The sequence below is a fragment of the Chaetodon trifascialis genome, chromosome 20 (genome assembly GCF_039877785.1).
Source record: "Chaetodon trifascialis isolate fChaTrf1 chromosome 20, fChaTrf1.hap1, whole genome shotgun sequence".
Taxonomy (NCBI): domain Eukaryota; kingdom Metazoa; phylum Chordata; class Actinopteri; order Chaetodontiformes; family Chaetodontidae; genus Chaetodon; species Chaetodon trifascialis.
In genome coordinates, this window is record NC_092075.1 from 8,847,874 (window position 1) to 8,865,540 (window position 17,667).

General features: G+C 42.1%; 1 protein-coding gene across 1 annotated transcript in view; it reads left to right on the top strand.

The window, feature by feature from the left end:
- The window catches only part of LOC139349209 (astrotactin-2-like), a 262,594-nt gene that overhangs the window by 173,987 nt on the left and 70,940 nt on the right, over nt 1-17,667 (top strand). The window contains exons 12-13 of the mRNA XM_070989796.1: nt 860-1,026; nt 3,491-3,679. Of these exons, the coding sequence (XP_070845897.1) occupies nt 860-1,026; nt 3,491-3,679 (356 nt within the window). The remainder of the gene's footprint in view (nt 1-859; nt 1,027-3,490; nt 3,680-17,667) is intronic.

Sequence of the window (17,667 nt, forward strand, 5' to 3'; positions counted from 1 at the left end):
TTGTATTCATGCTTAATTACTATTTCTTATGGTGGATGAAATATAATTCATTAAAAGAATAACACTTCATAAATGAAATGCCGGACTGTAAATCATCCAATCTGAAGTTATTGGACAAAGTGCTCCCCTTTAGATGCGTGCGCCCCGGTTGAATGTGATTTGTTTTTGGTGGAGGGTGGTGGGTAGCAATGAAAAACTGATGACGAACCATAACTGAGACTCTAAACCACCGCAGTGTTTCCCTGTGTAAAAAGCTTGTGATATCAGCAACTTCCTGATGACTCAAGGAGTGCATTATTTTTAATTGACCCAACCTTCACCCCTGTCTTCACCAGCGCTGATAAGGTTCAGTGCCTTCAATGTCATTTCAAGGCTCTGTGTATGAGATGAGAGAACTCCCACACATTGTCCTTTTATTTGCAAAAAAATAAAATAGAATAAAATTCTGAAGACACAATGTTTTGGTCCTCAGATCATCATCAAGTAAACTTCTTATACGCAAGAAACTGAAGGTGTGCATGAGCTTTTGCAGTGGAGGTTCTGAATATGAAATTTCTCCCATTCGATTGCATGACACATTTTCTGTTTCCTATCAAATACGATAATTGCCATTTTTCATTCTTCTTTCAAGTCTCTCTCACTTCCCTCGAAATCCCACTACCCAGTCCTCCTCTCTCATCTTTCCCATATTACTATCTTTGCCTCCTCAGAACCGACTGATCCTGATTAAAATGCACATGCTGACCTATGTTCCTTACTCTCTTCTTCTCTCTCCCTAATTTATGCCTTCCTCCATACCCTCTCTCTACATTTCTCTCCCACCACCTCCCCTCCTTGCTCTGGCTCTCTTTTCTTGCAGTGTCCTGAGGGGCTGAGGCCAATGAAGGATGGCTCAGGTTGCTATGACTACTCCAGGGGCATTGACTGCACGGATGGCTTCAATGGAGGCTGTGAACAGCTGTGTCTCCAGCAGCTCGTGCCCCTTGAAGATGACCCCAGTTCCAGCAACGTGCTCATGTTTTGCGGGTGAGACTAAGCAAGAGTAAAAAATGGAAAGGTGCCTGCTGGCTGGAAATAAAGCTTCCTCGCGAAATAAGCTTTATGACTCATATTTATCAAGAAATTCTTCCTCGGATGAAGGAAATGTAAATAGGAAATAACTAGCGACTTCACAATAACCTGACCACTTCTATATGCAATGAAACACATTTGCGCAAGATTATATATAAAAAGATCATTCTTTTAATATACATATATCCTATTCAGACATGCTTTACAATATTACTTTTATTAGTCACAATTTTGCAGTATTTTGTGCCCAACTCTGATGTTAAGTTTAAATACAGTTTTAATAGTACTAATACAAGTAGCATCAGTGGTTACAATATATCTGCTGGGTTTGTCTGCAGAGAAGCTTGAATTACTTTTCAATGCAGGTTCAAAAAAAAAGAAAAGCTTGAACCATGCTGGCTTTACTTGCTGCACATTGTTCTGTGATACATTCAATCTGCCAATGCCCTTTTCCTCACCCCAGACATGTTCCACTGAGCTGGTACACTGTATGTTGACTGGGGAGGCTTCTTGAGCACCTCTCCTAGATCCTAGAGTGTGTCACATGGCATAATAATCTGCAGGGAGTTTCCATTTGAAAAAGGTTATAACTTTTTTTTTTTTTTTTTCTTTTTAACTGAGGGGCCTGATGTGTGGAAGGAAATCATGTTCCACACCTTTATAAGAACACTACCTTTTATGCCTTAGTTACCAAGTAGGATGGATGAATTGATTCAGGCTGTTATTGTGGCATGTTTTTCAGCAGTATTTCAAAGCAGAAATCACAGACCAAGTAACATCTTCATACTTGCCATCTGTATTGTCTGCTTGGCTCTACTGCAACAACTTTCTATTTTCTTGTCATCCTTGCGGGCGTTAAGCAAGTGTGTACGGGGCAGGAGGGACAAAGACCCAAATGCAGACAACCAACAACAATTCAGTGATCTGAGTGAGAAAATAATAATACAGCTTACTGGCATGGTTGGCAAATCCAAACAGAAGTAAGTGAGAATCCAGGAAGAGGCGACAAGGTGGATGTTGGAGTCAGTGACTGGGACTGGTGGGAAAGTTTGAGAGCATCTGGTGGATGGATAATGGCGAGTCTGGAGTGTTCCAAGGAAATGCATAGGCCTGGGGGAAGTGAGAAGTGTCTGGAGACAGGGACAGAGGGGCAAACTGAGTGAAATAAAAACAACCAAGACAGCTGTAACAGAAAGGATTTCTGCCTCAAGATGGTGGGAAAGTCCAAGTTTGCCCAATTTGGAGATACTTATTTAGTAACTTTGATCATACCTCATTAAAAGTTCCTTAATTCATATGTCGTTGTGAAACCAGTGCTGGAAGGACGCAAAGAAACTATGAATACTTCAATATGCAGCTCCTGACAGTGTTTTCTGGAAAGCAGGAACTTAGCAGAGGGAGCAGACTGACAGGTGAAGGATAGCCTCAAACTCTTGACACGTGTCAGGTCGACGGTGGAGTGACACATTTTTTTCCCCAGAACATGAGACGACCTTACGTGATGGGTGAAGAGGCTAATATTAACATAAACAAATCCACCAACGCCATCAATACAATTCACTCACATTTCACCTGGATGATGATTGGTCAGTCAGGTGTGGGGGTGCAAATATTCAGTGACTTGTATTAGAATACCGCATAGTAACATAGTTGGCCTTGTTCTGTGGCTGAGCAAACAGTTGGTTTATCAAAAGGGAGGTGGCTTTGCCTTCATGCCACACTGCTCCGCCAGGTCTGCTGCATTTTCGGCGTTGCCTACAACGGCAGAGTCCTCCTTCCCACTGAGGTGCTGAGACCTGATCGGCTGCGTGAGCCCAAACCTCAGCGCCAGCCAACTGCATCTGTGAGGGAGTATGGTGCAGATAAATGAAGCAGATAGGATAATTGTGACTGATTGCACGGTCGGCTGAATTCTGCCCTGTTGGAATCCGCTTCTAGCAGAGCTTTTGTCCGCAGTCTCTACAGTGACAATGGCAAGTGCACAGCTTTGCTAATATAAAAGACATTTTAGCCAAAGCTACAACAATGAGGGCCAGATTGTTTAAGAAAATAATCATTATATAATACCATTGTGTACTTCTTTTGCACTGCCAGGATATGTTCTGACTTATGTGGGTGGGTGGTATCCATAGCTCGGTGCTAAGTAGTCTCCAGATGACAGGTACGTCAAAGAAAAATGGCTACGATTTTGGTTTGGTAGGTATCTGTGTCTGCCTTTGGTTGGGTGTGTACATTGTCAGTCATCCAGATCTCATCATGTCATTGTGTTGGTCGACAACCTGCAACATCTTATGCTGCAGTTCATCTTCTAATATTCTTGCCAACAACTATACATCTGTTTCATTTCACCTCAATTGTAAAAAGGTTTACAAACATTACATAGTTTACATTATATTGACAGCTTTTCCCTCCTCCGCAGATGTGTGCAGGAGTACAAACTAGCAGGGGACGGGCGCTCCTGCCTCCTGCAGTCAGACAACTGTGAGGGGCCGAAATGCCCAAGGCAAGATGTCCACTTCAATGACACCCTGTTTGGTGAGATGCTGCATGGATACAACAACAAAACCCAGCAAGTCAACTTGGGACAGATATTCCAAATGACCTTCCGGTAACTAGTGTACAAGCACACACTTATACACTTACACAGATGCACGCCCATCATCAGAATTGCATATAGAAATTACTTCCATTAAAACAGATGTATTTTCTTATTGTCAGTGGTTATATAGTACGTTGTTCTTGCCTTTTCTTCAATTCTATTGAGAATCTGGCCTTATAAGTCATTTTCTTTCAATTCTTTTGTCTTTTTATCTTTATTTGAGAAGCATTATTTTATTATTTCCATCTGCTGGTGTAGATTACACCAGCAATCTTCCTTTGAGACCCTCATACCTTAAGTGTTTACACTTTTTTGCATCTCCAAAGACACATCGTCAAGAGTAACGTGGTCTTTTATCAGTTTTGGGTTGCAGGATTGATAGAAAAGCTTGACATCTCGGTGGAGCAGCTCTGAGAACCAGCAGGGTTTGCCGTCTGGGTGCTGCATCTGTGTTTGCACAGATGTGTGTGTGTGTGTGTGTGAGAGAGAAGGGGATGAGAGAGTGATGGTTTGAGTGAGGATTGAGACTTATCCCATGGCAGTTCTCCCTAAACTGTCAGCCCTCTGAAAACCTGGCTCACTCTGATAAGTCACATGCTGTTTGTGGTGAAATGCTCCTGTAATCACAGAGAGATGATGAGGGCCTATCTATGCACGAATACAGTACACATAGAAAAACATGCTCAGCCTATATCCTGCTCTGTCTGTGTCGGCCTTTTATTTGCTCACTCAGGCACACACACATACTATACATCAACACTGTTTTTCTAGTAATCGTGAAATGCTTTTCATCTGCTCTGCCCTATAGGTCACGATAGCTGTGCTTGGCTAAACACAGCCACATGATCTTACTTCTGTAGGCTTTCACTGTCACCTTTGTAAAGTGCTGTATGTTGTTCACCTTTGTGTCCATGATCATTCAATGAGAACTGGACTGATTTTATTTAAATGTATTTCTTTGGGTGTAATCAAATTATATGCCAGTGAAACGGCCTCATTGGTCAAATTTGCAAGTAGGTTATTACGACCCATTTTTATGGTCATTGTTTGAGTAACATTTAACTGTTGTTACGTCCTTAAGTTACGTAACCTAACCTACATAACAGTAACATTTTTAATCCACCATGATCTGTTCATAGGAAATGATCATGGTTTGTGACTATTTCAAAACATTAACTATGTGATGATGAAAGTCCAGTAAACTTATTGATGGCACTGTAAAACGGTTGCATGTTTCAGTCTGGGAGCGATTGTCAATTGACTTTTTCGGTCATTTAAGTGTGGACATGTCCTAGGAAGGCCATTGGTAAGTGTTTTCTATGGTGGTGCACCATGACTGTCATTAGAAGAATTTTATTCAAAGGAGCTGCAAAAAAATGTGAAGTGACTTACACAAGATTGCTATTTGAATTCATCGCAAAGCTGCTTTTATGAAGTCTCTCAGAAATGTACTATAAATCAGGGACTGCGATTTTACATAATTTCTCAAAGCAGCCAGCATTGAATGTTAGCAATCCACAGGAAAGTGTATGAAAAAGGCACTTCTACCTTTAAATTAGTTTATTCTTAATATAAACATCTTTCATATTAAGTAGTTGTAAATGACATTAAATAGAATTATTTTGGATTGAACACACTACTGTCCAACTGTATCACCATCTGTCCTTAAAGACGCCTATGGGATGCGGACGCAAGGAAGAAGTGTGCAGCATGCATTGGCTAGAGTGAGTTATTGCAAAAAGATTGCTGATAAACACAGATTACTCTCTTACTGTACAATAAAATATTATTTCCATAAGAAGGGATCACTAGTACAAATGTGTATTTCATGCATTAAAGAGATCTCAACTATTCAACAGAGCACGCAGCACCAAGCAGTAAAGGTTATATTGTTTTACGTCTCTTGCATGAGTGTGTATTGAGGAACCACACGTCGTAAAGTGGGACATGTTGGAGCCATGACTAAAATAAAGAACTCAAGTGCTTAAAGGGGGATTACGAACTTCGATCACCTAAAGAGCTACGAGCTAAAGGGGGCTGAAAATCCATTTTAGGAGTATTTGTTGGAATGGCTGACACGTCTACAGCCTTATATGGACTAAGAGCCCCATGTTCCCAAAGCTAAACCAGTTGGGGACTACCTTTTAATACACCAAACACAGCACAGTTTGACAGATAAAACAAAGGCACAGCTTGAGGATTTTAAAATCAGGGGAAGCAGACAGTCTTGATCCATTTGCCCTGAAGCAGTGGGGAGCACAGTGGGTCTCCTGCCTCCAGACTCCAGCTCTACACGCTGGGTTACATCAAACTATGGCCAGCAAAGGGATTTGCTCTCAAGCCAGGGCTCCGGTGGGGTTATGCACACGACAGGTTTAAACCAGTCAAACACCTTGGCAGCCCTGAGACACACTAGACAAGCAATGAAAGATCTGAGTAGCTTTATATGGGGCAAAAGCACATAAAGTACATGATACGCTTGGGAAAAAAGATCCTAAATTGAACTGAGTTGCTTATTCACAGACATGTTTTGGCTCCTGCTGTTTTCAGCTCTTTTTGTTAAAAAAAGTTATCCTGAAAAAATACAAATACATTGGCCAATGAAACATGGGAAAAAGCCACAAGCGCATTAACCTTCTCATTTCCAGCATTTTAGTGATAGTCCCACTTCGGTCCAGCCAAGAACCGTTTATCGAGGTCTCAGTCCAGACCCTGAAAAACACAGCATCTTTCTGGTCCCAGCTCCTTTTTGCCAACTTCTTTCTCCTTCTGCTGTGAGATTGAGTTCACATCATGCGCATGGTAATGATAAGTAATGTTGTGTACTAATAAGAAGCTGCTGTATTATGTTCAATGTATCACAAAATTGTAGCAGGCTAATAATCTTTATAGAGGGATTTATGAAAATGGAGTCCACCTACAATACAGTTTCAAGGTAACTGCAGTCAGATGCTCTCAATACATTTTTTATTAAACTGGCACTGTGAACTTTCCCTGAACACCAAGTTCAAGTATAATGACCACTTAACCACAGCTCCCCGTCCACCCATTGTGCGGCTTTATAAGTTGTCAGTTATTGTGGTCATTCTGAGAAAACTACCTTGCATATTTGTCTTCTTTGTGCGCTTACACATCTGCTGTGAGATTTCTGCGAAATACAGACCAACTAAATTTTCTCTTCCCCGCCTCAGCCCTTACTTTCTTACACCTGTTCAATTTGCACCTGCCTCCTGGAAGCTAGAAAAATTTCCATTCTAATTGCGAGATGCGTTCTCAGATGCACTTATCATGTTCCCTGCAGTTACAGGCACACTTCACTGATTACATGCAGATGACAGGCAAAGCGCACCGCCAGGCTGATGTGCCTCTTTGGATAAATAACACATGTGTCTTTAGGTGCAGAGTGCGCCTGCAGAAAATCGCTAAAAAGCATTTATGCAAACTGACCTACTATACAAAGTTCAGCAGCTGTGGGAGAAGATCTGAATCCATGATCGAACTGAGTGCCAAATTAGCTTTGTTTATTGTTTACTAGTAGGCATTTTGTGCAGTATGTATCCTCTTGTTTCCGTCTTCGCAACGCTGGTGTAATCAAATATATTTTTCATTTCCCATTTTGAAAGTCACATTTTTCTTGAGCTATTCATCGTTCTAAGTCAAACCAGACAAGCTAAGCACACAGGAGTATAATGCTTGGCTCTCCTTGCCTCTAATTAAACATGTGTATTACCGCATGTCATCAGATCAAAGTGCTCATTCTGATTATCAAACCCTCTGTGTCTTTTGTCAAAACAACCATAGCTTTGTCTTTTCAATGACTTGCTCCCATGAGATTCTGCTTCACACTCACCACATACACTATATATGTTTATGGTGATATTTCACACTTTTTATTCTCCTCATTTTCCCCACGTTCCTTCACGCCGTCTTTGATATGCAGATGCCTCATCCCACAGCCCCACGCAGCTCTATTTCTCTCACCTCCACCACTCCTCCACTGATTCCTTCGCTCTCTCACACCAACCCATTGCCTCAGCAGCTCAACGTAAATTAACACATGATTGTCTGAGAATAGTTGTGATTGTCTTCAACAAATACTGTAAATGTAGTTCTGTTGGTTTCATTTAAAAATGTCCTTTCAGTGAACTGACAGAAGACGCAGGCTAATTACAAACTATCGCATTTTTCCTTTTTGACACCACTTAAATCCACCAGATATTTAAAAGCAGCCTCTCCATCTGACTTTCAAATCAGTGTGAAGCAAAACGCTTATTTCTCACACATTCCTGTCCTTTTAATTTGTATTCCATGTTCAGTTCAGTCCCTTTATGTTCCTATATGTACAGTCACAACATCTTGCCTGTCATTGAGGAATGAGGACACACACATATGCTCACAAAACAAATGTCAGTAGGTGGAGAGTAGAGGATGTGGATGTGCAAAAGGTGGTGAGGCAGGGATAATGGCCATCTGTCAGTCCTAAAGAGTATATTTTTGACCCTTTCACATGAATCACCACGTCTATATGACATGCACACACTCAGGACTGTACACACATTCAGTATGGAACATGCTATACGAGGATGGAAATGTGGATGTGAAATAGCAGACAGGCAGTATTGTGATGTCAGTGATGATGATGGTCATTCACTGGAGGGAGACAAATAAACACTTACTTATATACAGTAAACTGATACACTGACGCACTGAGTAGTACTTAGCAGTTTGCAGCATGTAGTGAAGGAACAAATACAAAACACTGATTCCTTCCAGGTCAGACAAAGATGAACTGAAAAAAAGGGGTTTGTGGGGGCTGATCCAAAAGGGACCTGAGAACAAAATCACCACATGATCAGAGTGGAATCCACATGGATCCACTTGGATATTGGACACACTGAGACCATCCACAACAGGGCAGAACCCAACCCGGACCTGATAATTGATAATAATGATAATTGCTTATTTGTCTGAAACAAATATATTGCCATTTACCATCCATCCATCCATCCATCCATCCATCCATTTTCTATGCCGCTTATCCCTTTCGGGGTCGCGGGGGGGCCGGAGCCTATCTCGGCTGTCAACGGGCGGGAGGCCCTGCGATCGGCTGGACCAGTGTCCAGCCGATCGCAGGGCAACATATACAGACATACAACCACTCACACTCACACCTAGGGGCAATTTTACAGTCACCAATTAACCTAATGAGCATGTTTTTGGTCAGTGGAGTTTGGAGTTTGGAGTGCCCGGAGAGAACCCACGCATGCACGGGAAGAACATGCAAACTTCACACAGAAAGGCCTGACCCGGGAATCGAACCGGCAACCTTCTTGCTGTGAGGCACGCGCACTACGAGAAACAAGCCTTATTATCATGAGGCACCCTGTCGTGAGCGTTTCTCTTCCCTCCAAACAGTTGCACGGCAACAATGCTCCACAGTCAACCACTGTTAGAAGTTTGGGTTGGGACAAATGAGAAACAGTGGTTTGGAAGGAGAAGAAAAAGAAGCTTCACCTGCTCTGTGAAGGTGACGCTGCCACCCTTGTCACTATGATGCCGTAAGATGCTTTTTAGTGAAAAGAAAAAAAAAAAACATGGTGAAGAATAAAAGAGACAAAACCGCTTTTGATAGGCACACTCCTCATCGCCACTCACCTCTCAAACTAAGACGACACCGCAGCATGAATAATTTGTGAATCTGGCAGCCCACAAGGCTCGCAGCCATAAACACAGCCACATTTCCATGTTCCTCTGTAATTTTCAGTAATTATCTCCTTGGTGCGTGCACGCTAGCTTCTGCTGGGTAGTTGAGTCAACAAACATTATAAGGCAATTTCTTCCTACATAATGAGTAGCCATGAGACAGCGAGCCAGACTGCTGAGGTGAAGGGTTAAGCTGCTCAAGGTTGATGAGAAGTCCTCGTAATTCTCTACCTAAAGTAAGCACTCCCTCTTTTTTTAAGGTCCCTATCATGAAGTTACCCTTTACCTTTAGCATCATTTTTCAGCGTGCAGGGTATTCCAGTAGACATCTATCCATCCATCCATTGTCTATACCCAACTATCCCTTTTCGGGGTTGCGGAGGGGCTGGAGCCTATCCCAGCTGTCAATGGGCAAAAGGCGGGGTACACCCTGAACCGGTCGCCAGCCGATCGCAGGGCAACATATAGAGACATACAACCATTCACGCTCACACTCACACATAAGGACAATTTCAGAGTCACCAGTTAACCTAATGAGCATGTTTTTGGTCTGTGGGAGGAAGCCGGAGTACCCGGAGAGAACCCACGCATGCACGGGAAGAACATGCAAACTTCATACAGAAAGGCCCGACCCGGGGATCGAACCAGCGACTTTCTTGCTGTGAGGCACGCGCACTACCTTCTGCCCAGTAGACTTCTATAGATAGCCCGTTCTCACTCCCAGCATGTTAAATGATGTAATATAAAGAGCAAGAAAAGTCCACATTTGGGGTGGTTGGATGAATCTGTCTCAGGACTTTCACTGCAGAGACCGGGGTTTGTGTCCCATGTGAAACCAAAAGTGAAAGCTGACTTCTTTTGTACGTGAAGTAACGTAACATATATAACTTAATGTACATGAATAACGTATGTAACTAACGTACTTATTTTAAGCCAAATCATAATTTTTCCTAAGCTGACCATTTCACATCGTTAGCCACATTTATTTTTGTTCTGCACCCAGTGCTTTAAAAAATGACACCAGGGCTCTGTATGTGTCCAGCTGGAAGTGAGAATATGTTGATCTGGCTTGTTGACACAACAAATTGCTGCCATTCCAGCCTGAAACACTGAAAACTCTGACAGTGCATTTGCTAATTCACTGTAATGGGTATAGCTAAAGGGCATTACGGTCAGTTTACTAATACTGCTCAACCTATTAAAACAGTATAAAATTTTAGCACAGTGGCTCTTGAGGGAGTTCTCTGGCACTGAAAAAAAACCTTAATGATGCTGTCAGTGTTTTCTTAGATTTGGAGTATACACATTTTTTACAGAAAGCCTGCATTACAGACTTGAGTAATGGCATTTTAAAGACATGGGTGTTTACTCGGTGGGGAGCGTCTGTTGAAAAGATGCTATCAAGTGGCATTATGGGAAGTGTAGAAGCCTGTTAATTCAGCTGTAAATGTGCTGTAAAAGGAATGCTTGGATGGACCAGACCACATCTGGAGGTGGTTGGATCTCAGCCAGGTGTAAATACAATCTTTACGGTTTGGCCACATCCTAGATAGCATCTTCCCATTATCTACAGCCAGCCTCAGAAAAGGCTCAGTCTCTGCTGCATAGATATTGACAATTCTTTTTTTAATCTGGCTCCTGTCAGTTTTTGTCCGACTTTATTCTTTATTTCGATTCCTGTTAGCTCCCACAAAGTGTTTGCTCGTCTCTAACTTTAAAACGTACTTGGAGTGCAATGCTAAATTGCTTTAATAGGCTGTTTTCAGTCCCACGTGGTATGTTTTTATCCCTTCTATATGTATTTTCTCTGCACAGTCTCTGACACTTGCTGCAAAAATGATTTCCTTGGATGCTGACATCATCAGTTGGTTTAATATTTTTGGAAAATGCAACCCTCATGTGTTACCCCATGCACCTGCAAGCTTTGTGGAACTTTGTGTCAGATGGAGAGTAGAACTGAGCGCCGATTCTTCTCCTTGATCTACTGTGGGTTGGATTGTCCTTATTTGTACGTTGCTTCAGACAGACGCGTCCGCCAAATGAATAAATAGGAATGTAAAATGGTCAAGTCTTGACTGTTTGATGAGCTAATTTACAGACTTAGTGTTCACATATGTCAACAGCAAACTTTAACAAAAAAGAAAAAAAGCATGTCTTTTCCTCACATGCTGCAGCAGCTGCCCTCAAGGAAAGTCTGGCTCTTATTCACAAATTGACGCTCAAGCAGAATTTAGCAAATAAAGTGGGCGTGTAAGAGAAGACTCTTAAAGCCCCAGTGATTCCTCCATCTTTGTGACTTAGTAGACATAAGGTGAGCACGTTTAAGGGATTGCGGAGGCTTTGCGTGTGTGTGCTCAGATGTTCGAGTGGGTTTTGTGTTTACCTTTGTGTGGGTTTGTTTTTGCTGGTGTGAGTCAGTGCGCATGCATATGTGAGCGTGATCATTCCTGAGGCAGTCACACTCTGCTCAATAACTCACATGGCAAGGCAGGACCTAATAGACCCTAGCCTAATATCAGCTAATGTCAGAGAGGCTTATAGCTGGCTACCTGCTGTCTGACTGGAGAGAGTGCACGAGAGAAGAGGAGAGCGAGGCGGATTGGTAGAAGGAGTGATAAGGTTTGGGAGGGAAAATGAATAGAAAAATAAATGGAAAGAGAAAAGGCTAAATCAAAAGAGCAATGCTGCACAAAATTCAGAGCGAGAGACACAGGAAAAGAATAGTGTGTGAGAAATGCAAAAGAGGAAAAAACAGATAGCAGTGGTGCACCAAATGAGACTTTTTAAGCATGCTGGACTGTGTGGCAGTAGTCACACAGATGTAGTTCAACCATGCAGGGGGGTAAATGTATGCAAGGCACATGTAGCTCAAAGAGCAGCTTCAAATAGAGTCTTTATATCAAAACTCCTTTCACATCTTTTCATAACATCAAATGACAATGCATCCACCCATGGTGGATCTCTTTACCTTTACCGTATATATTGACATATATATGTGGATCAGCTGCTGTCTGTTTATATTTCCTTAAAAACAAGCCCTATTTTTTTTCATTAAGTAAGAGTTTTGTCCTTTTGGAGATCGCACGGGCTCCCAAGCAGTTCAGTACTCGCTGTCATAAATAGTGATTTTAAGAGACAGCATGGAGGTAAATCCTGGTCTCTTTATGGTCTATTTTAATTAACATTTTATGGCCATTTGAAATTTACTATGTGTTATATCCTTAAAGAAATGCAATTTCCAGACGTTTTGATAGCAAGATAAGACAAAGTTGTGTAAAAAGACAAACAGATGCCCTCATTTACATGCACGCTCATTCTGTCTCGTAGCAAAAAAAGCTTTGCCTCAGTCAAGAGGCAGAACCGGGTTTCTTGCCAAGTAGGTTTTCACGTCAAAGGAATTTGCCTTGGCATCTTGGTCACAATAGACATCATAAAAGAAAAGGAACAAGCTACAATGTAAATTTTCTGTTTAGAAATGAAAAGAGCAGTACACTGTTAGAAAGGAAGAGGATGGATTGAACTAAGGAGTATGCCGAAGTGTAAAGAATGTTGTACAATAAGAATATGCGCAATAAAAGTTTGAGTTAATGTAATGTGTCCAGTTAAATGTGGAGACTTGTAACATGCCGGCGTGGGAGGGGTCGGCCATATTCTTTCCATCCTCTTTCAACATGGCCACATCCGGAGATTATTTGGTGTGTCCTGTTCTTTTCTAGATGACCCACTCAGAAACAGGCAGAAACAATCAGGAAATGGATGCCTGTTCCCTCCTCAGCAAAGCTTGGGACATTATTGCCATTTGATGAATGAAATTTTATTGTTCTGGAACTTCCTGCAATCACAAAAAAAAGATCCCTGTAAGGAAAAGGGTGGTTACATCGGTTGTACCCCTTTGTCCACACAGGTCGTTCCTGGAGGTCATTCTGAAAGGCAATTATTAGAGTGGCTTCTGTACACAGAGCAACTTTACAGCTGGTTGTATTGCGCCCCTCAGAGAGCAGAGGTGTTGTCCAAAGTGCTTCCTAAACCGTTGCTGTTCCTGTTTTATCTGTGTCAGCGTTTGCCACCTGTAGTGCTGAAGTGGCTTCACATCTAGTCTTGTTCAACTAAAGGGCTAATTCATCATTAAAATGAAAGTGTGTTTTTATTGATTAAACAGCCTCTTCACTTAGAGACTTTGCAATTACCCAGAAAATTTGACAGCATACTCAATTTACCCCATGCGTGTTTTCGTGCAAATCACTCACAAGCCTCTCTCCGAAACCTTTACCTTATGAAGTTCTAAATTTCTATTTCATATAAATTATGCTCTGGGAGCAACCAGAGACAAGGACAATGATTTTGTGTGCGTTTAATTAGCTAAGCTGGTGATGCTGTTGTGCACTCGTGCTAGACTGATGAAATCACTTGCATGCGCAGCAGCCAGTGAATCAATAGCTGACTGGAGGGTGAAAAATGAGAATATGCAGCATAAAACGTTGAACCCTCAGCCTCAGAGTGTGATGGAGTTGCCTCACAGGGGGCAGCTAACAATGCCAGTCCTCCAAAATGGCTTCAGCTGCCTCCCATTTTCACTGAGGGAAAACCCGCATGGAGTCATTTGTGGGCCAGGGCTAAATCCTGAATTAGTGGCTCGATGTTTTTTGTATTGATTAATGAACTACCGCTGCAGCAGTGAACTGCAGGGTGGCAGCGCTTGTAATTTTGTATCCCCTCTGGACTACTATCTGTCTTAACTCTTCTCCTTCCTCATCCTTCTCTCCCCATCACTCTGCCCTGCTTCCCCAAGATTGTTTCCTTATGCTGTAAATTTACCATTCATAAATTATTCATAAATATCAATTCGTAAATAGATGGCAGCTCCAAGCCATTTTCAGTTTTATTCAACTGTAAGAAGTTTGCTACATTGAGTATTCGCCCACACTCACCTCTGCAAGGCCATGCTATAAAGCAGTTAATTACCACTTCTGTGATGTGATTTCCGGCGCCTGCCTTTCAAGACAGGACTACAAAAAAACACCTCTACTTCAGTTAGTCATATCACGTTGACGGACAGAATACCAGATAACATAATAACATTTAATCACGCCTTCATGTCAGTCATATCACTCCGTAATTACAGAGTGAAATAAAAGAATACAAAGACTGCCTTGCTGTCTTGGCCCATTACTGACGATCAAATACAAGATGATAGCACTGAGGAAAATTTTTGATGAGACTCTTAAACGTCCTTTGTGTATCTTTTCTGTATCAAGATGGCAGAAAATACGCCAGGCCCTGATAGAAGTGGTCTTTCTTTTGGAAGATGAAAGATGTTTGCTTTAGTGGTGGATGCACACAGCTTGTATACAAAGACGCATGCTTGCTTAAGTAAACCCACACAAATAAATACATGTGCATCAAGGCCCCCTAGCAATGTTTCTGATATAGTTCTTCTTTCATGCTTGTTTCATTGGGCAAAGACTCCCCCACTGTGGATATCTCAGTCCACAATCACCATTCAGGCAGGGTAAAATTTGAAGAGACAGTTTATTCTATTGTCTTTATCAGAAAGATGCAAAGTAAATTGTCGTCTGACTGCCTGTTAAGTTGTCTTTTTTGTCAGAATAGAAGATGGTCAAACTGCACTGCCTCTTGACGGTTGTGCCAAGTAAGGAAAGATAACCTCCCATTTGTCCTCTATCAAATTCTCGGAAGTGTGGCTCCGCTTTCAGGGTGATGACATGAGAGTTTTTAACTGCTGGTTCGGGTTCATCGTGACACTGTGCTGTCTGCGTGTGAGTGAATAAGAGAAAATGGGAGACGGGGAGAGGCGGAAGTTTGTTAGGATGGATAGACACAAATGGGGGTGGAATAATAAAAAGTAGAAAAGCATTGGCTCTAATCAGCTCCACAACTAGCTGGCCTGCATGCCCCCTCACTCTGCATTAGCAAGCTTCATCTCTATGGTAATGCTCCCAGCCACCAGAGTTCATCTCCACAATTTCCTAAGGCGGGCCAACAGAGATATCAACGTACAAAAAAATTGTCGATGCACGCTCACATTGTGTTTCAGTTGTATGCATGACCCAGGGGAATAAAAGTGAGGCTGAGTGGTGTGTGTGTGTGTGTGTGTGTGTGTGTGTAAAGGGAGAGAGAGTGACAAAAACATTGAGTATTGTAATGCTTTACAACACTTGTAACACTTTTCATATCATTCTACTCAACATGTCTCTGTATCCCTGCACCAAGGCACATTTTTAAATCCTCATATTTCACTTTTCTGGATAAATTAGATTATATGTGAAACATGCTATGTATCTGATTTGCCACCACATTATTGACCATTGATTTCAATTGGCCGGGGACCATACTGCTACTTACAAATGAGTCAAGTGTCGACGGCAAAGCTTGCATACGGACGCAAATGTGCATGCACACGATCACTCGTGTACACAAACGCAAACTCTGCAGTGGACTTTCCATCACAGGCTGTTTCATTGACAGCATCGCTTCACGAGCCTAATCGATACTGACCATGAAGAGTCACCAGATCTCCTCCTCTCGGTGGAGTCATTCATCAACTGAGCTGTGGCTGCAGCTATGATAAGAGATTGTAACACCAGTCTCAAGGTAAACATCTCTGATTGTTTTATTACACCACGAATTAGCCTGTTTTCGGATGCTGTCCTTTAATAACTATTTAATCCATCATCTGGGTGCTGTGGTCCTGGGTGACACTGGGTGCTTTATCTTTGTTATGACTCATCCGACAGGCCCCACTCGCACCAAGCATTTATTCAAATAACAGATATTACAGCTATTAAGCATATTACATGCAATTGGATCGGCTGCACACCCCAGCTCTCATAAATCTTTGATTGTGCAGTCCAACAAATTGGCGGAAGGCTCTCAAGGGCAAGTGTGGCAACACTTTCAAAGCAGTGGTAGGGAAACGGCCAGGAGAGAGCTGGTTGGATTGATCAGGATAGTGACAGGACACATTAAATGTTTAATTCAGAGATTATATGATGTAGTATATAATTCAGATATATTCATTTCATTATGAATGTTAATGTCTTACACTTGAAATTTACTCCCTCTTCCTTTTATTACTAAAAGGTTGGCTCACCCAGATTGCACACACTTTCACGGGCACTACTTTTTCAGTCCACCAGAAGCAGGCTGTGGGGATTACTGCATCTAAAGTATTCTGGCTATTAAAGTACAAACTGTATGCGTGGGTAGATACCACTAGAGGTATAGTAAGTAAGAAATTATGTTTGTTGGTGAACTGCCCCTTTAAATAATTGAGTAATTAGAAGTAAGCAGTTGCAGCTGTCTACCAAATTTAGGCAACATTTATGAGATATTGACATTTTTACACAGCCTGTGGAGTCCACACTGCCAGCTGGCCTTCGCATGATGGGAATATCAACAACTTTGGATTCAAACTTAAGTGAACATTCGCAGCTCTGTTTTCAACGTGACTGTGCAGTCGCCATTTTTGCATATTATGTACATTTTGTGGTAGAGACAACTGTTCTGAACAAGGCCCTTTTTCTTTTGTCTCTGCTGCCTTTTGTTGCACGCTTCTCTTTCAAATACTGGGTAATTATCCCAGTTAGGGATGAATCCAAACAGCATGGCAGCCATAGAAATTACAAACGAGCCGTGTCACGTCGGATGTCAAATTTTCTGTTGGTTGTTGTCTAGCTCTCTTGTGTATGTGGAAGGAGAGGATTTGGAGGAGCTCACTGATGCGCCAATGAATGCTCACCACATGACCATAACTGGTGTTATCAACTTGCAGCTGCGCAGTGCTATATTGTAAGAGCCCTTGCTATAGCAGTGAGGTTTATTTAACATCTTGGAAGAAGAAGCAAGATTTTCAATGTGAGCCAGCCTTTGCCAGCATAATTTCACACTTTTTTTGTTTTGTCGTTTTTAAGTTTTGACCATAAAAGATTGCTCAGAAAAATGTTTCTTTTGTCCATCCAGAAAGACATTATCTCCCTCTATATTTCAGGCAAAAGTGCTTTCTTCCACCCTCCTGGTCTTCATGCATCCAGTCTAACACCCTTACTTACCCACAATGCAGCAACCCTGCTTCTCCTCAGCCTCCGTAAAATCCTCAAAATAACCCCCTCCCATCTGCGCTACGCTGGCACCCAGTGCTGCTCACATACAGTTCAAAACACTTGTGTTAGCCTACAAGGCTACCAAGGGCACCGCACCCCCGTATCTTCAGATCATGATTCAACCCAACAGTCTCGCACTCAGCTTCTGCCTTGCTGTCCCTCCCTTCTCTGTGG